At 44.9% G+C, this 24,531-nt stretch overlaps 3 protein-coding genes across 4 annotated transcripts in view; 1 reads left to right on the plus strand and 2 right to left on the minus strand.

Annotated features, from left to right (window-relative positions):
- The window catches only part of LIPE (lipase E, hormone sensitive type), an 18,186-nt gene extending 13,849 nt beyond the window's left edge, over positions 1-4,337 (minus strand). Inside the window, exon 1 of the mRNA XM_042968767.1 lies at positions 3,175-4,337. Coding sequence (XP_042824701.1) covers positions 3,175-4,099 — 925 coding nt within the window. The 5' untranslated portion in view covers positions 4,100-4,337. The remainder of the gene's footprint in view (positions 1-3,174) is intronic.
- The window catches only part of DMAC2 (distal membrane arm assembly component 2), a 169,350-nt gene continuing 146,674 nt past the window's right edge, over positions 1,856-24,531 (plus strand). The window contains exons 1-2 of one of the 2 annotated variants that reach the window (XM_042968769.1): positions 1,856-2,770; positions 14,489-14,540. The gene's annotated coding sequence lies outside the window, so the exon portion shown is untranslated. The remainder of the gene's footprint in view (positions 2,771-14,488; positions 14,541-24,531) is intronic. The other variant, XM_042968770.1, reaches the window with a different exon arrangement.
- On the minus strand, positions 6,995-20,580 carry CXCL17 (C-X-C motif chemokine ligand 17). Its single transcript, XM_007086589.3, has 4 exons — positions 20,349-20,580; positions 11,523-11,603; positions 10,806-10,907; positions 6,995-7,443 (listed from the first exon to the last, which is right to left on the minus strand). Exons 1-4 carry the CDS (start codon positions 20,425-20,427, stop codon positions 7,346-7,348), a joined length of 360 nt encoding a protein of 119 aa, XP_007086651.1. The 5' UTR covers positions 20,428-20,580; the 3' UTR covers positions 6,995-7,345.

The raw sequence follows: 24,531 nt of genomic DNA on the forward strand, positions 1-24,531 counted from the left end.
CCCATGTTCTTAACTTTGGTCTGTACTGCCTCTGGGCACACCATCCTGCTTGTGAGGCTATGTCTGGCATTGTGACAGTGAATGCCCTCAGGTCCCAGTCTGAGCTCCTAGCCTGTCTGAGTCTGTGCAGGTGTGTGCTTGTGTAGCCAACTCCAGTCCTGTCCTTGGTTAATGATGTAGCCTAGGGGCAGTCTGGGGTCTCCAGGCTTTGGGGCTATGTCAGTTTCTTCCCTTCACAGGAACTTCCCCTAGGTCCTCATTCGGATTCACAAATACTCATAACCTAGCAAGGACTTAATGTGTGCCCCTGCCTGAGGCTTTCAGCATCTCTGTTGGTCTGTCAGTCTTTCTCCAGCTTGCTGAGATCTGTAAATAATGTGACACCTCAGGAACCTAGTTGACAGCCCTCCTTTCTTTGTCCCAGGGAGGGTGTGGCAGTCTGAAGTCTACCCGGGGACCCCTAGTCCTAGAAGGAGTGGCGGCCAGGAAGTTAGACCCCAGTGGTGCTGGGCTGAAGCAGGTGGGCTGACAAGGAATGGGTGCACCGATTGAATGAAGGATGTCAGGATGGACTGTTTTGAGCCGTACTGGCCCTGGGTCATTTCCCACTATCGGGCACCCCTTCCTCCTACCTTTCCCGGACTCACCCCTAAACCTCCTCTTTGGGCAACAGTTTCTAAGCGTCTCCATTATCCTCTCATGAGTGCTGGGGACCTGAAAATAGGCGCTTGAACCATTCCCTGGTAGGAAACACTGGGGCCAGGTCACACAGCGAGTACGGAGCCAGACCGGGAACCCTGGTCTAGGAGATCGCATTCTGGACACTCTTCCCAAGACGGTACTGGGGCGTCCGGTAGTCTTTATGCTGAGGGTAATATTCCGCTCCCACATCACCCATTTTCACGATGGATCATCCCTGCACCCCCTCGCAGGGCGGCAGTGGGCCAGCCCACGGGCTCCCCCACTTCTTGGGACAGTGGGTCAGTCCACTCAGTCCCCAGTTTCCTCGCAGGAGGTCCAAGGTTCCTTCTGTTCTGCAGCCGGCCCCCGCGCGCTCACCTTTGGTTTTGCCTTTTCGCCACCGCCGGCGGCTACGACTCTTGGACTCGTCTTTGGCCTTCTTCGAGGCCGGGGCCCCAGCCGCCCTGGAGGGCCCCGTTCCCCAAACCGACTCCATCAATTTTCCGCCGTCCCCGCGTAGGGGCCGCTTCCAGCCGCCAGGCCCCGCCCCGAGTGCCAATCCTTGCCGCACACCACCACCGGGCCCCCATACCACCCAATCCTGGGCTTGGTCCCCTCTGGGTCCCGCCCTCTGAGCAATCGGGGCCTCACTCCACAGCCGGGTCCCGCCCTCAACCTCTGGGGCCTAAAGCCTGGCCCCGCCCCTTCACACGCTTTAAAGGGCCCGTGACCAACGAAAATGCAGCCCTAGAGGCGGCGAAAAGTGTCCTTCGGGCAAGACTAGTTGGGAGAACTGCGGGAGTACACCCCAGAAGGGAAGCTCCGATCTTCTCTCGTGCTGGTTCGCAGCCTCGCTTCCCCACTCACCTTCCCACGTAGGGATCCCCTAGAACGCGACCCGGCCCACCTGCTGGAGGGGGAAAGCGGGGCGCCGCAGAGCCTCCGCCTGGCGGGGCGGGGCCGGCCAGGTCCCCTGGCAATTCAAAGCCGGGGCGGGGCGCCAGCACTGGAGGCGTGGCTCTGCCTGTGAGCCGTTTGAGAAGGAAGCCCCGCCTTCTTCCTGCCCCCCTGTCTCCTATTGCTCTTTTTCTGGGGGTTTTCTCTGCCTTCTCCCTCTTCCAGAGAACGGAAGGGCGGGGGAAAGGAAAATGCTCGGCGCCTGCGCACTAGCCGGAAGCCGCTGACCGGCCCGCCGCGAGCGGCGGTAGAGGGCCCCACGCGTGCCTGGGGAATGGCGGGAAGCCGAAGAGGCTCGAGGCTCGGGCATGCGCACACAGTCAACTGCCTACCGGGTGCGCGAGAAGCCCCCTTGTCTTGTGTGGGGAGGGCGTCCCCTGAGACTGGGTTCTGGAGCCTAGAGAAACAGCTCTTCATTCTCAGCGACAGAAAAAGCAGACCTCAAACCCTCCCTTTCCATCCTGCTCCTCCTCCTCTCCGTCCTAGAGCACAGGACCAGCTGTGGCCCTGAGAGACACCCTCTTCTCAGCCCTCAGAGAGACGGTCCAGCCTTTCCAGGAGGGATAGACCTCTGGGCTGAGGCCACCATGGCCGGCCCTTCGGACTACTTGGCCCTCACGGGAGCCCCCAGCTTCTGGATTGGGGCTGCACGGCCTCCCCTCAGGCTGCTTCAACAAGTAGCCCCTCATTCCATGGATGAGACTCGCCTGCCCGCTTCGGCCTGACAGGATCGGGGCCTGAGCGCCGAGGAGCTGGAACCCCCTCCGCCCCACCCCAGGGGCCCGGCCGCCTGCGTCAGAGGAGGGGGCAGTGATGGCGGCCGCCGGAGCCTGGGGCCCAGCCGCCTCCGATACGGCTCCACGCAACTCTCCCTTCATCCAGCCTTAACCTTGCCTGGGACTTCGGCAGACCCCGCAGCCCCTCTCCTACGGCCCAGTTCCTCTCCCACGGCACCCTTCCTGAGAACCTAACCTCCAGGCCATCGAGCCCAGCTGAACTCGGCCTCTCGGGGTGAGGGGGACGGCCTGGCAGAGGAGCGGGTGCCTTCCTGCCCGCCCGTGGCCGACCTGGAGAGCTCAAATATAGCCGAGGCAAGTATTTTCCACCTAGTGGGCATGGAAAGGCCACGGGGGTAAGTGTCCATGTGCAGCACGGTGTGGCGGGGGCCTAAGGGCTGTGTTTGGGCACCGATGGCTGAATACTGGCAGGGAGGCGGCTCCTCCATTTCCTGGCCCCTGGCCCAGAGCCCTGTCCCGCTTCTGTCTCATTTCCTCCCCAATCGTCCTTGGAGAGGTAGCCTAGTGCAGGGGAAGAAGTCACACCCTGGCTTTGCCACTCCCCATCTGCCCGCCGCCTGCAAGGGCCTTTGCATCTCCACGCCTGAGCTTCCTCATCTATCAGGCGGGGCTCTTGATCTTTGGAGGGACTGTTGAGGGATCCCCTGAGCCAACCGGACATACTGGCGGTCCTTCGTTACTCCTGACTGAATGAATGACCATCCCTGGGAGGCTCTGGTTCCTCCGGCCTCAAACTCACCTGTGTCCCTGGGATTCTGGCTGGTGGTTTTCTTCCCGTGTGCTGCTTTCCCACCATATCCTGATGCTACTTCATGCTTTCCCTTGAAGGTCAGCTTCGTTCCCTGGGCCACTGTTCTACTCCTTTTGGCTGGTAGATTGCTCTGTACTGGAGACCCCAAATCTGATTCTAAGTCAGAATCAGTGACGCAGTCAAAAGATGTCCTCCATTCTGAGGCTGGTTGCTGTGTGGATAGTTGGTGCAGTTTTGATAGAAATCTCCAGTCGGTTGAAGATCTCTCTTGGGATCTGGCCCCTTGGGCTGGATCTGTTTGCTGGGCTGTAGGGTCTGACTGTTCTGGTCTCTCTTGGGGTATAGAATCAGTCTGGGTAGATGATTCATTTTTGGGTCCAGGTGTAGGCTGGGCTGGAGGTGTTGATCCAGCTTCTTGTTGCTCTGGAGGTTGCTCTACTGGACCAGGTACTGGCTCGGCTACATGTGCCCCTCTCAATTCTGCCTCCTGTTGAGTTTCAGATTCTTTTTGTGGCCCAGGTCCTTGTTGTGAGGCAGCTTGCTGTTGAGTGAAGGGCACCCTGTGAATGCAAGGTGACTGCTGTGGTGCAGGTTCCTGTGGGGCAAGTAGTTCCTGCCACAAAGCAGAATTTTGTTGGATGCTAGGTCTGTGCTGCTCTTCAGCTTCACGTTGGGCAAGGGGCCCTTGCTGAGTGAGGGGTCTTTGCTGTGGAGCAGGGTCCTGTTGAGTATTGGGTTCCTGATGAGTCTTAGATTCTGGCTGGGCTGTGGCTGTCGCTTTTGGCCCAGGCTCTGTCTGGGTGATAGGTGTCTGGGGTGGCTTAGGCTCCCAGTCAGGACTAGATACTGACTTAGAACCTGGCTTTACTGTTGTTATTTCCCTCTCGGGAGATGTTGATTTCCCAGGTTTCATCCTTCTGGCCCCTCCGCCCCCCAGGCCTCCTTTGTTGCAGACTCCTCATTGATTCCTCATGATGGCATCTCCCTTTGGATCCCACTCCTTCGTCCTGGCATCCCTGGTCTTCCTTTTTAAGGCATTTGGCAAGTGGCACTGCTGACCTCCACTCCTGTGCCAAGTGATGCACTTCTGTGCCTCTTGCTGTGGGAGGAGGGATTAGGAACACGGGGAGGATGTGTGCCCAGTACTCTCCTACCAGAGGGGAGGGGCTTGCCCTCTTGTGTCATAAATAGGACCCCGCCCCACTTACCACTCAGTTAAAATGTTTTTTTCTCTTAAGGCAAGTATCCCAACTTAGTCTTTTGTTTTAACTCAGATGACAGAAGCCAGATTCTGGATGAGTGCTTTTTTTTCTTTTCCCTTACACTTCTGATGTTTCAGGAAAGGGTCATGGGGGAGACCCTCATGCCGTTGTAATAATCTTTTCCGCTTTCTTCATTCTTTAAAATGGCTGCCAGTTTAACATCCTGTGTCACTGCTTTGATCAGTTCATTCCCGTATTAAAAAAAAATGATGTCCTCCAATTTTTACAGCTTGAAGCCCTTTTCAGTGGCATTTGAGATCTTCCACACCATGTCTCTAGCTTTGAACTATGGCTATGCGTATATGTTTTCTGTACTAGACTGGAAACTCACAGGGTAAAATGACCATTAATGCTGCTGCTGATGATAAGAATAATCATAAATATTAAAGGCATTCTATGTGCTGGGAAACTGCAAGGGTTGTTTTTCTTGTTTTTTAATCTGTATTATCTTTTGTAAGATCATGTCTGATTTGTTGCCATCCCTGCCTTTTTAAATTTTTTTATTTATTTTTAATTTTTTAAATTATTTATTATTATTATTTTTTTGAAAAAATAAATAATTTTTTATTAATTTGACAATTTGGTTATTTTTCTTTTCCCCAGTACTTCTGCTTTGGTTTCTCCTATGGATAGTAATAACTTATATACTTTATTTACCTGGAGAGGTCTATTGAAACTTTAAAGTCTTTTTTTTTTTTCAATATATGAAATTTATTGTCAAATTGGTTTCCATACAACACCCAGTGCTCATCCCAAAAGGTGACCTCCTCAATACCCATCACCCACCCTCCCTGCCCTCCCACCCCTATCAACCCTCAGTTTGTTCTCAGTTTTTAAGAGTCTCTTATGCTTTGGCTCTATCCCACTCTAACCTCTTTTTTTTTTTTTCTTCCCCTCCCCCATGGGTTTCTGCTAAGTTTCTCAGGAGCCACATAAGAGTGAAAACATATGGTATCTGTCTTTCTCTGTGTGGCTTATTTCACTTAGCATAACACTCTCCAGTTCCATCCACGTTGCTACAAAGGGTAATATTTCATTCTTTCTCATTGCCACGTAGTACTCCATTGTGTATATAAACCACAATTTCTTTATCCATTCATCAGTTGATGGACATTTAGGCTCTTTCCATAATTTGGCTATTGTTGAGAGTGCTGCTATAAACATTGAGGTACAAGTGCCCCTATGCATCAGTACTGCTGTATCCCTTGGGTAAATTCCTAGCAGTGCTACCGCTGGGTCATAGGGTAGGTCTATTTTTAATTTTTTGAGGAACCTCCACACTGTTTTCCAGAGCGGCTGCACCAGTTTGCATTCCTACCAACAGTGCAAGAGGGTTCCCGTTTCTCCACATCTTCTCCAGCATCTATAGTCTCCTGATCTGTTCATTTTGGCCACTCTGACTGGCGTGAGGTGATATCTGAGTGTGGTTTTGATTTGTATTTCCCTGATGAGGAGCGATGTTGAGCATCTTTTCATGTGCCTGTTGGCCATCTGGATGTCTTCTTTAGAGAATTGTCTATTCATGTTTTCTGCCCATTTCTTCACTGGATTATTTGTTCTTTGGGTGTGGAGTTTGGTGAGCTCTTTATAGATTTTGTATACTAGCCCTTTGTCCGATATGTCATTTGCAAATATCTTTTCCCATTCCATTGGTTGCCTTTTAGTTTTGTTGATTGTTTCCTTTGCTGTGCAGATTTTTATCTTCATGAGGTCCCAATAGTTCATTTTTGCTTTTAATTCCCTTGCCTTTGGGGATGTGTCAAGTAAGAAATTGCTATGGCTGAGGTCAGAGAGGTCTTTTCCTGTTTTCTCCTCTAGGGTTTTGATGGTTTCCTGTCTCACATTCAGGTCCTTTATCCATTTTGAGTTTATTTTTGTGAGTGGTGTGACAAAGTGGTCTAGTTTCAGCCTTCTGCATGTTGCTGTCCAGTTCTCCCAGCACCATTTGTTAAAGAGACTGTCTTTTTTCCATTGGATATTCTTTCCTGCTTTGTCAAAGATTAGTTGGCCATACTTTTGTGGGTCTAGTTCTGGGGTTTCTATTCTATTTCATTGGTCTATGTGTATGTTTTTGTGCCAATACCATGCTGTCTTGATGATTGCAGCTTTGTAGTAGATCCTGCCTTTTTTTAAAGTGTTTATTTATATTTGAGAGAGAGCTAGAGAGCGAGCAGGGGAGGGGCAGAGAGGGAAGGAGACACAGAATCCCAAGCAGGCTCCACACTGTCAGCGCAGAGCCCGACGTGAGGCTTAAACTCACGAACTGTGAGATCATGACCTGAGCTGAAATCAAGAATCGGACCCTTAGCTGACAGAGTCACCCAGGTGCCCTGCTATACCTGCTTTCTTGGCCCCACCTAGCTCTTACCCCAAAAAGGTTTGTTGAATGAATGAAAGAATAAAAAGTTGGGCAGTGGAGAGGAAGAGAGTAAGACTGGTGGTGGGGAGAAGTGTGTGTAGAATCTGGGTAGAGTTTGCAGTAGACAGGCTAAAATGGGGGATTGAATGAGCTGCCAGACCTCATTTGAAAGAAATGATTTGACTTATTGCATTTAAAAATATTTATTGGCTTCTGTTTGCTACTTGCCTGGTTATGTTTAGGGTCATTTGGGACCAGCTAAGAAACTGAGGTTTCCAGGTTTCTTTCAGGTAATTAAGGTTAAGCCTAGGGAATGGGTGTGCGTTGGGCGGGGCTGGGGGGGGGGATCGGTAGGGCACAGGAAAAGACTAAGAAGAGAAGAGGGCACTAGAGAGAACAGTAATCTTGGGGAAAATGCTTTGTGAAAACACGAGTGGGGACAAGGAGGCGGAGCTGCAAGTGGGAGAACATCGTCTACGTGCACTCATTGCCTTCTGGACTGAGACGGTTGCATTGGGAGAGTGGGCCCTCAGGGCTCCTATAAAGGCAGAGCAAAGCTTTCCAGCTGACATCGCGTGAGAAATTGCTGGCAGGCTCTGGAGTGCTTGTTTGGTTTCCTGTGGTGCCTTTGGTGCCCTAGGGTTAAAATAAAGACTAATGTTAAAAACATTTAAAAATTTTAATTTTTTTCTCAAAAAATTTTTTGTTTGTTTAATTTTGAGAGAGAGAGAGAGAGACAGAGAGAGAGACAGAGAGAGAGACAGAGCATGAGTGGGGAAGGGACAGAGAGAGAGGGAGACACAGAGTCTGAAACAGGCTCCAGGTTCTGAGTTGTCAGCACAGAGCCTGATGTGGGGCTTGAACTCACGAACTGTGAGATCATGACCTGAGCCTAAGCTGAATGCTTAACCGACTGAGCCACCCAAGCGCCCCTTAAAAATTTAATTTTTATGAAAGATTTTAAAATGATATAAAAGTGATACTAATCCAATGGAAAACATTAAAATTAAAAAAATTTAAAATTGAAAATAAAAAATATATATCCTTCACTCCCCATTCCCCAGAACTAACTATTGTTAATAGTTGGCTATATAGCCTTCCATATCTTTTTGTATGTAAACATAGTAGTTTACTTTAAAAAACAAAAAGGAGGGGCGCCTGGGTGGCTCAGTATGTTAAGCCCCTTGTCTGGCTCTGTGCTGACCATGCCGAGACTACTTGGGATTCTCTGTTTCCCTCTCTCTCTCTCTCTCTATCATGCATGTGCGGGCTCTCTCTCTCTCAAAAATAAATAAAACATTAAAAACAAAACAAAAACCAAACAAATGAGAAAAACCCAAAAATGAGATTAGGCTATACATATTGCTTTGCTCTGCACCTTTAACAAATCATATGTTATTGCAAAATATTATATATACACATCAATACAAATCCATAAAAACTTACATGTGCAGTTTATTGTTTAAAATTTCTTTGATTTTTCTTTTTTTAAACTTTTTTTTTATTTTGAGAGAGAGAGAGAGCAAGTATGGGAGGGGCAGAGAGAGTGGGAGACAGAATCCCAAGAAGGCTCCATGCTATTAGTGTAAGCCTGACGTGGGGCTCGAACCCATGAATGGTGAGATCATGACCTGAGCCCAAGTCGAGAGTCAGACGCTTAACCAACTGAGCTACCCAGGTGCCCCATATGTGCAGTTTAATTAATAGTCCTAAAGCAGATATCCATGAAACTGCTATCTAGGCCTAAGAAATAGAGTAGAAATAGAATATTGCCAGCAATACCCCTCCTTTTCTGATCTCTATCCTCCTTTTCCCCCTCACAGAGGTAATCCTGACTTTTATAGTAAACACTTACTTTCTTTTTTGTTTTACTACCTAATTATGTATTCCTAAATAATTCAGTTGAATTTTGCCTATTTTTTTAAACATTTTTAAAAAATTTATTTTTGAGAGACAGAGAGAGACAGAGTGTGAGCAGGGGAGGGGCAGAAAGAGAGGGAGACACAGAATCTGAAGCAGGCTCCAGGCTCTGAGCTGTCAGCACAGAGCCTGACGCGGGGCTTGAACCCACAAATCATGAGATCATGACCTGAGTTGAAGTCTTGTGTCTTTTTAAAAAAATTTTCACTCAATGTTGTATTTGTAAGATTCATTTACATTGTTATGTGTTCATTTTCACTGATATATGATATTTGAATATACCACCATTTATTTGTTGGTCAGTTTCTTTTTTTTTTTTTAAGTAGGCTTCACACCCAGTGTGGAGCCCAACGCGGGATTGAACTCAAAACCTTGAGATCAAGACCTGAGCTCAGATGAAGAGTTGGAAGCTTAACCAACTGAGCCACCCAGACGCCCCCATTGGTTAGTTTTTGGTTTGGGGTAGTTATGAGCAATGCTACTATGAAATTCTTGTACATATATCCTGGTGTATATAAGAATACATTCCTTTTAGGGCGCCTGGGTGGCTCAGTCGGTTAAGTATCTGACTTCGGCTCAGGTCATGATCTCACAGTTTGTGGGTTCGAGCCCCACATCGGGCTCTGTGAGCCTGGAGCCTGTTGGATTCTGTGTCTCATTCTCTCTCTGCCCCTCCCCCACTTGTGCTCTCTTTCTGTCTCTCAAAAATAAATAAATGTAAAAAAAAAAATTGAAAAAAAAAAAGAGTACATTCCTTTTGAGCATATACCTAGGAGTGGAATTTCTTGGTCAAAGAACTTAAACTTTAGTAGATAACTGCCAGCACTTTTTCAAAGTGATTTATCAATTAATTATTCCCATTAGCAGGATATGAGAATTTCTCTGTCCTACTCTTTGCCAATACTTGGTATTGTAGGACTTTAAAATTTTTGCCAATCTGATGATGTATAGTGACATCTGTTTGGTTTTAATTTGCATTTTTCCAATTACCAGATTTCCCTGTCTCTGAAATGCCTATTCAAATATTTTGCCTATTTTTCTGTAGTGTTGCCTGACTTCCTTTCCTTGGTCTGTCAGAATTCTTTATATATTCTGCATATTAATCCCTTTGTCAGTTTTATATGCTGCAGATACTGTCTACTTTTAGATTGTCATTTCATTCTTTTGATGACCAGAATTTCTTAATTTCAGTGAAATCAGATTTATTAATCCTTTCTTTTATGGCTTATCCTTTCATACCCCAAGATCATGAATATATTCTCTCATATTCCCTTGTAAATTTGCTACTCAAATTTATATCTTTAATGTACTTAAAACATTTTCGTGAAGCATGTGAAGTAGGGAATATCTCTTTTTCACTTTATATATATTGTGATTATCTTTCTGATCAACACATAACAATTTAACTCATTATTTTTGACAACTACTGAATTGCCCAGTTTTCTTTTGATGAATATTTTTATTTCCATCAGTTTGTCAATACAAAAACTGCTCTAATTAATATTGTGTGTATATCTTTGAGTATCCATGCTAGTATTCTATGCTGGAGATTTCTTGAAGTGAGATTACTGGGTTAAAAGGTACACACATTTCAATTTTTGATAGATACTACCAAGTTGTATTTTACTTCTACCTGCAGTGATAAGGATGCTGATTTCTCTCATTCTTAATAATATCATAATACTAATCAGTTTAATTTGCTAATTTACTTTTAATATGACATTTAAAAACTGCTCAAGGGAGGAATCAAGTTCTGTTTGACACTGACACTGGTGTCATCTTCAGAGATCAATGATCAATGGCCAGGTCTCCAATAGCCCCATCTCCTTCCACTTTGATAGGCAGTGGGCTTCCAAAATGTAAGAATTTGTTTGAAACTTTCTAGTATTAGGAAAATTGTATCCTGCTTTCCTTCCTCTTCCTATTTCCCCACGAGTTGACATTGAGTAGAAAGGACTGAGAGGTGTGATTATCTTGGTCTTCATTTCACTTCTCTTGTCTGTTCTCAACCCCTGCTTCGGCTCTAGTTGATTCCACAGTGACCCTCGTTTAAGGAAGGTCATTCTTTTGAAACTTACTGGTTTTCTTCACACTGCCCTTGAAATGGTCACAGGGACACTGCTTCTTTGGCAGCCTGGGCACTGTCATGAGTTTTCTTTTAGGAGCTCTCAGGAACCAGTCTGAAATAACAGGGTTGCTGCTTAGACGGGAAGATTAATGTGTTTCAGAGTAGGGAGTAGGGCAGGGCTTTACTTGCCATCTTTCTTGCCTTCCAGTGTATCACACTGCAGTGGGGGCAGGGAAAAGAGTCAACACAGAACAGTAGAGATACCCATTTACGTGAACACCAGGATTTCTGACTTGTTTTGCCTGACCTGTATTGGCTAGAATTTGATGGTAGGTTTGGAGGAGGCATCAGGATATCATTAAGGAGACCAAAAAGTGAAGAAAAGATCTAGGTGTCTGCCTTGGCCAAGCATTTTGCCTAATTTCAGTCTTATTTATGAATATAACAAGGTTGAAAACAAGATCCAGGACATTTTTGGAAGGCAGCCCTGGGTTCTTGGGGAAAAGTGTAAGGGGGAAGTGGCAGCCAGAGATTCAGCCAGCTCCCCCTGAACCTTGGGGGTTCAGCTCTTGCCTGAGACTCAAGAAGACAAGAGTTGGTGCTGCATGCGGTGGGCTGGTGGAGAGGGCAGTGGGTGAAGTCATCCTAGAAGATATCTGCATTGGCGTCAGGGGGACTCAGGGGAGAGCTGGATTGTGACCTGTGTACTGCTATTGTTGATACTGACCTTTGCACTCACATTCTTGGCTGCCTTCTTGGAGCCACCTCCTAGGAGCCTGGCGTTGGTCCCGATGGCCTCTGGCGACCCCTGGTGGAAGGAAACTGGTCACTTCCAGGCACTGGAAAGGGAAGGGGCCAACAGAAATGCTCCCCCAGCATTGTGCTACCTAGTGGAGTTTTTCCCTTCCTTTTTAGTCAGGGATCCTAGGGTACTTCGACAGACGACTATTTTAAATGGATAAGGAAATGAGGTTTAAAATCTGGAAAGTGGGGTGCCTGGGTGGCTTGGTTGGTTAAGTGTCCGACTTCGGCTCAGGTCATGATCTCACGGTCCGTGAGTTCGAGCCCCGCGTCGGGCTCTGTGCTGACAGCTCAGAGCCTGGAGCCTGTTTCAGATTCTGTGTCTTCCTCTCTCTCTCTGCCCCTCCCCTGTTCATGCTCTGTCTCTCTCTGTCTCAAAAATAAATAAACATTAAAAAAAAATAAAAAAAAATAAAATAAAATCTGGAAAGCTTAGCTGGAGGTAGGTGGAAAAAGAATGGCTTCTGGATGGAAAAAAGGACAGAAGGTGGGCGTTTAATCAAGACCTGACAATATACTCCCCACCCCAACATGCATTAAAATTCTCATGACTTAAGGAATGAGAACAAAGAGCAGATTATTATATAAACTAGTTGGGATCTTCACCTGACCTTGAAGTTCCCTGTATTTGAATCTATAATCCCAGTTCAGCTATAAGAGGATGGTATTTACCTTTGTGCCTCTGGAACAAATCCATTACTCTTTTGGCCTCTAGTCAAGTTTGTCTTATCACCTGATGCTGTCTTATTCCAATTTTGTGATACTTAAAATATTTTTATGACTATCAAGGATGGTGGATTGTAGACTTGAGATTCTGGAGCTAGAACTGGGCCCGGATGATGCTTGTCTGTACAGTAGTTTCTGATATTTCCTGTAAGAATTAATTATGCCTTCCCATGGTTCCCCATTGTATCTGAATGCAGCTCTCTTAATGCACAGTTATACAATATAGTTTGTTGTTTGAAATCTGTTGTGGACTGAATCGTGTCCACACACCCCCACCCAATTCATGTTGAAGCCCTAACCCCTGGTACGTACCTCAGTATGACTGTATTTGAAGATAGGGTCTTTAGAGATGATTGAGTTAAAATGAGGTCATTAGGATGGGACATAATTCAGTCCGACTGGAGTCCTGACAAGAAGAAGAGATTTGGGCAAAGAGACACCAGAGATATATGTGCACAGAGGAAAGATCATGTGAGGGTATAGCAAGAGGGTGGCCATCTGTGAGGAAGAAGAAAGGCCTCAGAAGAAACTAAACTTGTTGACGTCTTGATCTTGGACTTCTGGTCTCCAGAACCGTGAGGAAATAAATTTCTGTTGTTTCAGCCACCCATTCTGTGCCATTTTGTTATGGTTGCCCTAGCAAACTAAAAATCTTTCTCCGACACCAGACTCTGAACCAGTGGCTCAGTAGTCATTCAGCTACATACAGCTGACAGATGGTAGGCACTTGGTAAATGTTTGTTAATGAGTGAATGAACAAGTTGTCTAGAGAGGCCCCTCAGAGATCATCTGGTTCAATCCAGGTCTCTTTCCCAGACTTGTGCCCTTTCTGCCACACAGATGGAAGGTGTTGCATCATTTCCCCAAGTGCTAGTTTTCAAATGTTCTCATGTTCTGTTTTGAGTGCCGTTAAAATAATTTAAACAAGCAAACATAGCCCCTGCCATCTAAACTTTTCTAATATTTTACTCTCATGTGACCTTTACTTGTAGTTGCAGAGGAAAGCCACAGAATATTAGAGTCAGAAGGAATTTTAGAGATTATTTAGTTGGATCCCTTTATTGAGAAGTTTTTCTACCCTAAATGTAATATACCTATTTTAGAGATGATTTGGAAGGTACAAATAAAGAAATCTTTACTTTTATCATCTGAGTGTATTTTGGTGTGTTTCCTACATGTGATTTTCTTTATACAGTGATAACCATAGTATGTGAACACTTTTTTTTTTTTGGTTCATCTTATAAGCATGTTGCTATGTCATCTCCATAATGGACATTTTTATTCACTTTTTAAAAAAGTAGTCTCTACACCCAACGTGGGGCTCGAACTCGTGACCCCGAGATCAGGAGTCACATGCTCCACTGATTGAGCCATCCAGGCACCCCCATAACAGACATTAAAAAATTTTTTTTAATGTTTATTTATTTTTGAGAGAGAGAGAGAGAGAGAGTGAGAGCAGGGGAGGAACAGAGAGAGGGAGACACAGAATCCGAAGCAGGTTCCAGGCTCCCAGCTGTCACCACAGAGCCCAATGCGGGGCTCGAACCCATGAACTGTGAGATCATGACCTGAGCCAAAGTCGGATGCTTAACCAACTGAGCCACCCAGGGGCCCCCATAACAGACATTTTTAATGACTGCATAACATTCCCAACAAGTGTGTGTGCTCCAAATTATTTAACTGTTTGTCCATTGCTGAATATTCAGATTGTTTATTTTTGGATATTGATAAATTCTTTCTGTTTGTTACTGTTTTCCAAATGTTAGATTATTGTCTTGGGCAAGATTTCCCAAAGTGGAATTACTGGGTCAAGAGTTAAGAACAGTTTTATGTTGCCTGATATTATTACTAAGTTGCTTTTAAAAGGGTTTCGTGATGGGGCGCCTGGGTGGCGCAGTCGGTTAAGCGTCCGACTTCAGCCAGGTCACGATCTCGCGGTCCGTGAGTTCGAGCCCCGCGTCAGGCTCTGGGCTGATGGCTCGGAACCTGGAGCCTGTTTCCGATTCTGTGTCTCCTTCTCTCTCTGCCCCTCCCCCGTTCATGCTCTGTCTCTCTCTGTCCCAAAAATAAATAAAAAACGTTGAAAAAAAAATTAAAAAAAAAAATAAAAATAAAAGGGTTTCATGAATTAACTAAATCACTGTCTGCCTTTTTTTTTTTTTTCAGATGAGAAAACTGAGGTCCAGAGAGAACAAATGGAATGCCCAAGTTCACAAAGGTAATGGGGATACATCTGAAGCTAAAACCCAGGTCCAAGTTTCTTAGTCTGTTGTTCTTTCTGCAGCCTTTAGAATCCTAATTCCACGGTGTGACTTAAAATGAAGCTGCATGTTACTATAGTATTATGTCTCCCAAACCTCAGACATTTCTGGATCATCTTTATAATTTTTGCTGTAGCTTGTACCACCTCTACTATTATTTGCCTCATACTTTTTCTTTAAGTACATTTAATTTACAAAACAGCTTCATCCTATGCAGTATTATCTGTGAGGTTATGGGTTTGGTACATATGTATTTTTTTTTTCTAACGTTCATTAACATAAACATGTAACTATTAAAGTAAAAGCTAATTTATGCCCTACCTAAAATCAATTTTGGGAAATACTGATATAGTTGAATAAGCATCAATTTTACATGATCTGGGATCAACAACTTTCTCTGTCACTTAGCTTCTTTGATCTTTGGTTCTCTGGCTTGTAAAATGAGGATCATAGTATCCATCTTGCAGAGTTAGGAATAAATGAGCTACTAGTGGTGCCCGATGCCCAGTGCCCAAGTAGGTGTTCAGTATATGACGATTATTGTGGTGGTTATTATTGTGGACTTCTATCACTCAGTCCCAAAGAGAGTGTCTATACTAGAATGTTAGGTTTGTTGTTTTCTGGTGACCTGTATGTGAAAAGAAGTTACTTACACTTGTTAGGACTTGTGGTAGATCTGTCATTATTTTGACTTCCCAGTTCCACTACATATTGGCTTTATTATTTTGGATAAATTGCGTAACTCCTATGTCCCATTTACCTAATTTGTAAAACGGGATTAATAATAGTCCATTTGTGTGTGTATGCATGCATCTGTTTCCTAGCTTTGTCCACTAGAGGGCCTAGAAGCACTCACACCTAGTAGCCATGGGCAATACTTCAGTACTCATGGTTTGTGAGGACCATTCTCCAATGAAAGGAACCAGGGCTCCTTGGAGAAATGGCTGATTCCAAGGCGGGCCAGGGAAGTACAAGATATGCCTGGAACATCTTGCGGTATCAGAAAGTCCAGAACTGCTAAAAAATGATATGTCAAAAAGACACAGAAGCCTGTTTGAAGGAGGTCTCAGTGGTCAATTTTGAGACAATATGAACAACACAATAAATAATGGTAGCAATGGGTTATAATCCATAAATGTCCATGAGTCTTTACTCATATAAATAAATAATTCAAGGGGTGCCTGGGTGGCTCAGTCAGTTAAGCCTCTGACTTGGCTCATGTCATGATCTCATGGTTAGTGAGTTCGAGCCTTGCATTGGGCTCTCAGCTGTCAGCACAGAGCCCACTTTGGATCCTCTGTCTCCCTCTCTCTCGCCCCTCCCCCACTGTCTCTCAAAAATATATAAACATTAAAAAATAAATTAAAAATTCAATAAATAAATGGGAGAGAAGGAACAGCTTTTTTTTTTTTTTTTTTTTTTAAGTTTATTTATTTTGAGAGAGAGAGAGGGACAGAATCTCAAGCAGGGAGAGAATCTTACGGTACATGGGGATCGAGCCCCGAGCTGAGACCAAGAGTCGGACGCTCAACTGACTGAGCCACCCAGGTGCCTGGAGCAGCTTTTTCTTATAGTAGAATTCCAGTTAATAAATGTGGAAGGAATGATGGAAATAGGAAATCATCATTTGGCTAATACCATACTAACACTTGTTGAAGGTGGGTGGGAATCCTCAATGGATTTTAAAAATTAATGGGCAAAAGTATGATGAGAAGAAACAGGCTATTTTGCATAGTCTTAAAGTATCTCTCCACAAGATACTTATTAATTACAGTGGGAAAACCAGTAACTTTACACTAGAGAAACCTGGCAGACACCACCTTAACCAAGTGTTCAAAATTAACATCAGTAGTTGGGAATTCAGTATTACGGGCCGTCTGCTGTGATGCATGGAGAAGGCATACATTACTTTTGTGGTATTCTTGCCAGAAATGCATAATCTGAATTTAATCAAGAAGAAACATCAAGCAAACCCAACTTGAAGGACTTTCTACAAAATAACTGACCAGTACTCTTTAAAAGTGTCGGGGCGCCTGGGTGGCGCAGTCGGTTAAGCGTCCGACTTCAGCCAGGTCACGATCTCGCGGTCCGTGAGTTCGAGCCCCGCGTCAGGCTCTGGGCTGATGGCTCGGAGCCTGGAGCCTGTTTCCGATTCTGTGTCTCCCTCTCTCTCTGCCCCTCCCCCGTTCATGCTCTGTCTCTCTCTGTCCCAAAAATAAATAAAAAACGTTGAAAAAAAACATTTAAAAATAAATAAATAAATAAAACTGTCAAAATCATGAAAGACAAGGAAGGCTGAAAAACTACCGTAGTTTGGGGGAAATCAAAGGAGATGTGATAACTTTACTTAGTGTAGCATCCTGGATTGGACCAAAAAGAGACATTAATTGGATGATTAGCAAAATCTAAATATTAGTGCATTAGTTAATAGTATTATATCAATGCTTATTTCCTGGTTTTGATCATCATATTATGGTGTTGTAAGATGTTATTTGAAAAAAACTGGATGAAGCATATATTGGAACTCTGATTATTTTTATCTATTTTTTTTAAGTCTGAAAAATGAAACATTAATTAAAAAATATATTAGATTTCTGTGAGGACACAATGAGGCAATGTGTGTGAAGTGTTTAAATATTACCTGCCACATAGGATTGCTTAATACATTTCGGCTATTATTGTAGGTAATTTTATAGTTAATAATGATATTATGAGTAATTAATCTATTATTATAAGTGATTTGTTTCCTAACATTTTCATATACTCTGATCTGTTCTCCTCCCTTTCTGTGAAAAACACACTGCACATGTATGTGGTTATTTTGAGATAAAGTAAGATCAGATTTTATTTTGAGAATTTTTTTGGCAGGGAAGGTGGGGGGTGGGGGGTGTCATTTCTTCTAGCCAGACTTGGGTGCTGCAAAACTCCTTGGCAGGGGTACACGAATTTGAGCCGGATGTGTCTGTAATAGCGCCACCTGGTGGCACAGCAAGCTTTCCCCAAATTCATTGCCATTGTGCTTTAGGAGCTACTGTAGGAATTTTACTCAGTCCATTTATTGAATCCTTGCTAGGTACACATTACAGATGATATTCACAACAATGATATATTATAAGTAACATTTTACTCCTTTTAAGATGATAAAACAGGCTCCAAAAAGTGAAGCAGCTTGTCTAGGGTTCAAAATAAGTGGTGGAGCCAGGATTCAGATCTAGGTTCTCTGGGCTTCAAGGCTGAGTTTACAGGTCCAGGTAAGTCTGAACGCGTAGCCAGGTGTGAGAACTATTGCTATAGAGCAACTATTGCTGAGAGCAGCACTCTCAGCTGGGGAGTGGTTTTCCCCTCCAGGGGACAATTGGCAATGTCTGGAGTTAACTCTGGCTGTCTTAATTGGGGACAGAGGTGAAGAGGCTGCTATTGTCATATAGTTGGTAGAGACCACACAGATGCTACCCGAACATCTTACAATGCACAGAATACATTCTACACCCTACAACACAAGATAACACCCTGCCCTAAAGCGCTGTCCAGCCCCAAATGTCAACAGAGCTGCTGTCAAATCCAGGTGTAGAGTCTTTAAAGGGCAACACTTTGAACTTAGAAACCTGAGCATTTTATTCTTTTTTTGTTTTTATGTTTTATTTATTTAAGTAATCTCTATACCCAACGTGGGGTTTAAGCTCATGACCTCGAGATCAAGAGTTGCATGCTCCTCTGACCGAGACAGCTAGGTGCCCCATGAGCATTTTATTCTTTCACTTAGCAAATATTTACTAAATATTATGCTGGATAGTGTGACGGATATGGAGACAATATACCAGATTGTGCCACCAAGGAGGTTACAGTCTAGAAGGGCAGGGGGGTGAAGGTAGGAAAGGCACAGCAACACCTTCAGTATAAGACGGTATGTGGCAAGTGCAAAGAGAGAGTCAAGTTTAGGCTAGGCACATTCACAGGACAGAGGGCTCCCATCTGGTCTTGAGAGGAATCAGGGAGGCCGTGAGGAGGAGGTGGATTCTGAGCTGAGAGTATGAACAAAGTCAAACTAGTAGGAAGGCATAAGAGCTGTTCAGGGAACAGCCAACAGTCTAGTTTAGGTGGAGCCTAGAGCACTTGTTAGTGAGTGGAGGGGTGGATTGGGAAAGGCAGGTTGTGGTTAGAGCTTTGAATCAAGGCTGAGGACTCTAACCTTGGTGTCTGTTGCAATGATGGAAAAGCCTTCCTTTCCAGACTGGTGGTCTAGACCCTAATGCTATGGGCCCAGCACCTTCCAAAAAGCTCTCTCTACAAGGGAGGGAAAGTTTGAAATTGGGGTGGACTGAGGTAAACTTCTTATTTTAAGGACCAAGTTGATGATAAATATGCAGCAAAGCTACCTTTCTCAAAGTAGCCTTTGGGGAGATGGTTCTCTCGAGTAGAAACATATATGGGACGAGCTTTCTTCTGCACAGTTGTTCTGCTAAGGGCTAGGCACTTGAGATGTAGTGAAAGCTGGAGCCTATTTGGAGCTCTTAACCTAAGACCTGCTTCCCAAGAGATGAGCTTAGTATGGCTAAAACTTCCAATGTGAATGCTGTCTGGTAATATGATTTTTCTAGTTTATTACTTTATCATTAAATAGCGTTAAAAATTGTTGGTGGCATATCTGGTGCACTGTAAAAGAATATAAGCAAGGACTTCTCTCTTCCTCAAATGTACAGTTGCCTTCAACACCTTTACTCCACCATCACCAAGACTGGCTCTTCTGGAAAGGGATTAGAGGGAGAAGGCAAGGGAGCAAATCTTTTAATTTTTTTAAATGTTTATTTTTTGAGAGAGACCGAGACAGAGACAGAGCATGAGCAGGGGAGGGGCAGAGAGAGAGGGAGACACAGAATCGAAAGCAGGCTCCAGGCTCTGAGCTGTCAGCACAGAGCCTGACGCGGGGCTCTAACTCACAAGCTGCGAGATCATGACCTGAGCTGAAGTCAGATGCCCAACCGAGTCACTCAGACACCTCTCTTTTAATTTTTTTATGTTTATTTTATAATTTTTTATTAAAAAAGTTTATTGTTTATTTTTGACACAGAGAGAGAGACAGAGCATGAGAGGGGGAGGGGGAGACAGAGAGGAGACACAATCCAAAGCAGGCTCCAGGCTCTGAACTGTCAGCACAGAGCCCATTGCGGGGCTTGAACTCATGAGCCGTGAGATCATGACCTGAGCTAAAGTCAGATGCTTAACCGACTGAGCCACCCAGGTGTCCCAGGGAGCAAATATTTATTGAGCCAACATATATTTTGCTAGCTACAGTTCAGACATTTTGATACTCACTCTCTCATTTCACTATCACAACACTGGATGTAAGTATAGTTTTCTCCTTTTTGTAGATGAGGAGGCTAACTTGCCCCAAATCCCTATGGCTGGAAGGGGCTACATTTTTTTTTAATTTTTTTAATGTTTATTTATTTTTGAGAGACAGAGAGAGGGAGAGAGTGTGAGCAGAGGAGGAGCAGATAGAGAGGGAGACACAGAATCCAAAGCAGGCTCCAGGCTCCGAGCTGTTAGCACAGAGCCTGATGTGGGGCTCGAACTCACGAACTGTGAGATCATGACCTGAGCCGAAGTCGGGTGCTTAACTGACTGAGCCACCCAGGTGCCCCTGGAAGGGGCTACATTTTAATGCATGTTTTGTTTTGTTTTTTTGGCCACGTTTTCTTCTCTATTTTGCCACATTCCCCCCACCCCCCCCCCGTTTCCCCTTTATAGAAAATTAATCTTATTACCTGGATTTCGGCTGCTAGAGACCATAGGCATCAGCATTAGTGGCAGCAACAGAAGGAGGGAAGAGATTAGAATTCTCATTGCGATTGTTGGTGCTGCTGTAAGGTCGCCTGAAGAAAGTGTGGAAGGTTCCCAGTTGGAGGCTCCCGGACTTCTTAGGATGGCGGTCTGGGCTTTAATCCCTGGCCAGTGTTCCCATTAGAGGGTGAGAACACCTAAGTGACGCTGACCTTGTTAGGTAACAGGTTTACAGGAATCTGGGAGGAAAAACTGGGCAAACAAAAGAAATGAAGCATTCTTAAGAACACAAGAAGGTGACTGATAACTTGGCCACAATACTGGTTCCCTTCCCTCCTCCTTCCCGCCTCCCTACCCCCTAGTATGTTATGATTTCTTCCCCAGGTCTTTTTGTTCTTTGAATTTCCTTATATCTTTCGGCAGTGCTTTCTAGCTTACTATCTGCCAGGAAAGCGAATACTAAGGGTTGCCAGAAAAGAGGATGACATGGTCTGTTTCCCCTCTGTCCCCCGGGCCTCCGGCCTTGGCACAGTACACACAACAGTAGTGTTGCTCGAGAAGTTGTCTGTCTTTACTGTGTTTGCAATTCCCTCCCATGTCTGTGGCCACAGAAGTAAGGTGGGAAGTAGAGGTGACTAAAGGCGAGGTTATTTCTCCCCTGCTCAAAACATTGCCCCTGAAGCAGTGGTCAAACTGGGCCTCCTTGAAGTTTATCAGGAAGGTGGCTGTGGCTTAGTTGTTGCAGCCTGAAGTATAGGGAACTGTGTTGGTGGAAGATCCCCAGGGCTTCAGGTCCAAGAGGGTTTGAGAAACGGGAACCACAGGAGGGAAGGAGCCCTTAAAGGGTGTTTGCCCAGGCCCTTGGGGTTCTTGACTCCAGACCTTGTTTGGAAACAGCCCAAGGAGGGAAGAAAGTAATACTACTTAGAGTAACCATTAGTTACGGAACATCAGCACTTACTAAACTTGACTCCTTTCAGAGACGTTAGGAAATGTGCTCAAAGAAAGAGGAGAGGCTGGGCTTGAATGCTGGGTGATATTTGTGAGGGCTGTGGGGAAGATTAACAAGGAAGTCCTCTCTGGCAGCCTCCAGGCAGGAGTGAGAAAACTTGGCATGATTTTGTTTTACCTAAGAGGAGGGAAGAGGCAAGGCATGAGTCAAACCCTTTTTGATTTCTGTATGATCACTCTTACCCTCTCAATTTTCATATTATCACTGCTTATCGACATGTTGGAGAGCTGATTGTAGACTTTGCTACTACAAAGTTTATAAAGCACCTGCATGGAGCCAGGCACAACAGGGATTGTCCTCCAGTTGAAGGCTTGGGCTTGGTCTGAGCTTGGTCAGATATGAAGCACTGTTGTGGTTTCCCTGGAAAAAAGGTTTTTTTTTGAGAGACAGCGAGTGCACCCATGACTGGGGAAGAGGCAGAGGGGGAGGGAGAGAGAGAATCTTAAGCAGACTCCATGTCCAGCGGGGAGCTGGAGAAGGATGAGCTCATGACCTGAGCTGAAAGTGAGAGCCGGACACTTCACTGACTGAGCCACCCAGGCGCCTTGCTCTGGAAAATTCTAACAATGGTCTCTGTCCTCAGGACGCTCAAATCTAACTAGCGAAATGACATATATTCATAAAACCTAGAGGTGGGAGTGGAACCAAATTTCAGAAGTGACAGGAGTTCACTGTGGGCTCAGTGTCACTCGGGGACTCTGGGTAGGTGGGGCTTGGGGGGCGGGGTTCTCGCAGGTGGGGTGGGATTTGGATTGGTGGAGGGCCAAGAGGAAGGCAGTGCAGAGAAGGAGCGTGGAGCTAATTGGACAGGGATCGTTGAGGGCAGGGGTTATTATGTTCATTTTTTTGTTCTAGAACTTATGTAGGGCCTGACACTTTGGGCCTATATTTGTTGAATCAATGTTTGTTGAATTCAGTGATATTCTTGTAACACTTTAACTAGGACTGGCATGGTAGGAAGCATGTGAAAGTGCAGTCCATTACCAGAAAGAAAATTTCACTTATGAATGGTCACGCATTACAAGGGACCTTGTGGGGGTACTTTCCTTTGCCTGTCGATTTGTCCACCAGTCCACTCTCAGGCTGCTGGGGAATGAGTGAAGCTCCTCCTCAGCTCTTCCTCTAGGTCCCCTCAGTCCTGGCTCCCTGTCATTCCCTCTGTCTGATTTTCCCCTCCAAGGACTTGGGGTGTGGTGTCGGGTCCTGTGTACCATGGGAGGGGGCTTTGGGTCCGTCGGGTCCATTGATATAAAACACACCCAAGACAAACAGACTTTTTCTTGTTCACTTTAGCAACCAGTTAGAGCCCATCTCGAGAACATTATTTGTGTTAACACAGTGTCTCTAACTTACAAAGCTCCCCTTTCAGGAAGAAGGTGAGGGGAAAGTGGCGAGAAAATACCATTCTGTCACTATTTGGTTTACCTACTCCACAGTGTACTTAGTAGACATTCAGAATCATTTGTTGATCGATTCCATGATTCATGCTGCTGTAGTAATCATCTATTCATACATATATTCAGTAGACATTTGAGCACCTAATGTGTGTCCAGTGTTTGCTAGGTGGTGACTACTGAGAAGAAAGTGTAAAACTGTCTCTGTGGGGCTCTCACTAGATCTAGAGACCCACGGGGAGCTAACCCAACTGCTCCAGTTCAGAGAGGAAATTAAGGCCCAGGGAAGTTATATGATTTGTACAACATCATGTAGTCAGTTAGCTGCAAAGCCACAGGACTAACACTCAAATTTCTTGACCTCCTTGAATTTCTGTCTGTGTGCAGCTGTGGTCAACTGTAACAGGAGAGAGTGGACATTTAGAAAGAGCCCGCGGATGCCTTGGATTAACCAGAAGGAAATGCCTGGCCCAACCATGACCATATAGGACCATCTGGGACATTTGCATTATTACTATTTTTCTTTCACTTTGAGTTTGAAATGGAGAAAACTGAGCCCAGAAACCAAGAGTGGAAGATTTTCACAGGGGGTTACTGAGATGGTCCCCAAAAGTCTTTGTTTACCTCTATTGAGGTATTTCCTGCTGCACTGTGGTGGTCTGGTTTTTTTTTAACATCCAAATATTTATTTATTTATTTATTTATTTATTTATTTATTTATTATTTAATTTTTTTAATGTTTATTTATTTTTGAGAGAGACATGGCACGAGTGGGGTGGGGCAGAGAAAGAGGGAGACACAGAATCTGAAGCAGGCTCCAGGCTCTGAACTGTCAGCACAGAGCCTGACACGGGGCTCAAACTCACAAACTGTGAGATCATGACCTGAGCCGAAGTCGAACACTTAACCAACTGAGCCACCCAGGTGCTCTAATAAATATTTCTTAAAAAATAAAACTGAGTAAAATGTATACACCAACAAAGTTGTGGGGTGACTGAGCAGCTGCACAAGTAGGAAAAACCAGTGTCGTCAGATCATCTGATGTAGTACATGGCTTTCTAACACAGGTCTAGTGCCCAGAATGGGGAAGTGGGCTCTGCTGCTCTGGTTAGAACGCTCCTGTGCTGGACACACTTCCCCTGTGCTGGATACTACTTCCTTTGCCCGTTGGAAAGGGGCAGGAGAGTGTAGGGACTTCAGAATCGTCATTTGGGAAAGGTCTGTTGTGTAAAAGGTATTTAATGTATTTCAGTGCCTACAGAGAGTAGGATTCAGATTGGTGAGTGTCCATCAGACGCATTTGGCTCAGGATGAGAAAGAGCTATCACAGCAAAGTGAATTTCCTTGGAAAATTACAAGTTTACTGGCAGAGTTCAGGCAGTAAATGTCTGAAATGTGTCTGAAAATGTGTCATAGTGATTTTTTTTTTTTTTTTTTTAAGATTACAAGGACAGAGCTTGGCTTGGAACCCAGTTTCCCCACTAATACATTTTATTAGGTGTTACAAAAACTACCCTTTGAAATGCGACATTACTGTATGATGCAGGCTGACCTCTTTCTGATAGTTCCTTCCAGTCATTGTGAGTGGTTGTGATTCTCTTATCTAATCTGTGACTTGGACTTCACCCTGTCTGCCAACTCTCACCCGCTTGCCTGGCAAGAAGGTAGGACTAAGTGCACTTACTTGTTATGGCCACGAGATGGCAGCGCTGCCTCACTGGTGTTGCCTAAGAACTCTCAGGCTCAGGCAAGTGTGTGTGT

The sequence above is a fragment of the Panthera tigris genome, chromosome E2 (genome assembly GCF_018350195.1).
Source record: "Panthera tigris isolate Pti1 chromosome E2, P.tigris_Pti1_mat1.1, whole genome shotgun sequence".
Classification (NCBI taxonomy): domain Eukaryota; kingdom Metazoa; phylum Chordata; class Mammalia; order Carnivora; family Felidae; genus Panthera; species Panthera tigris.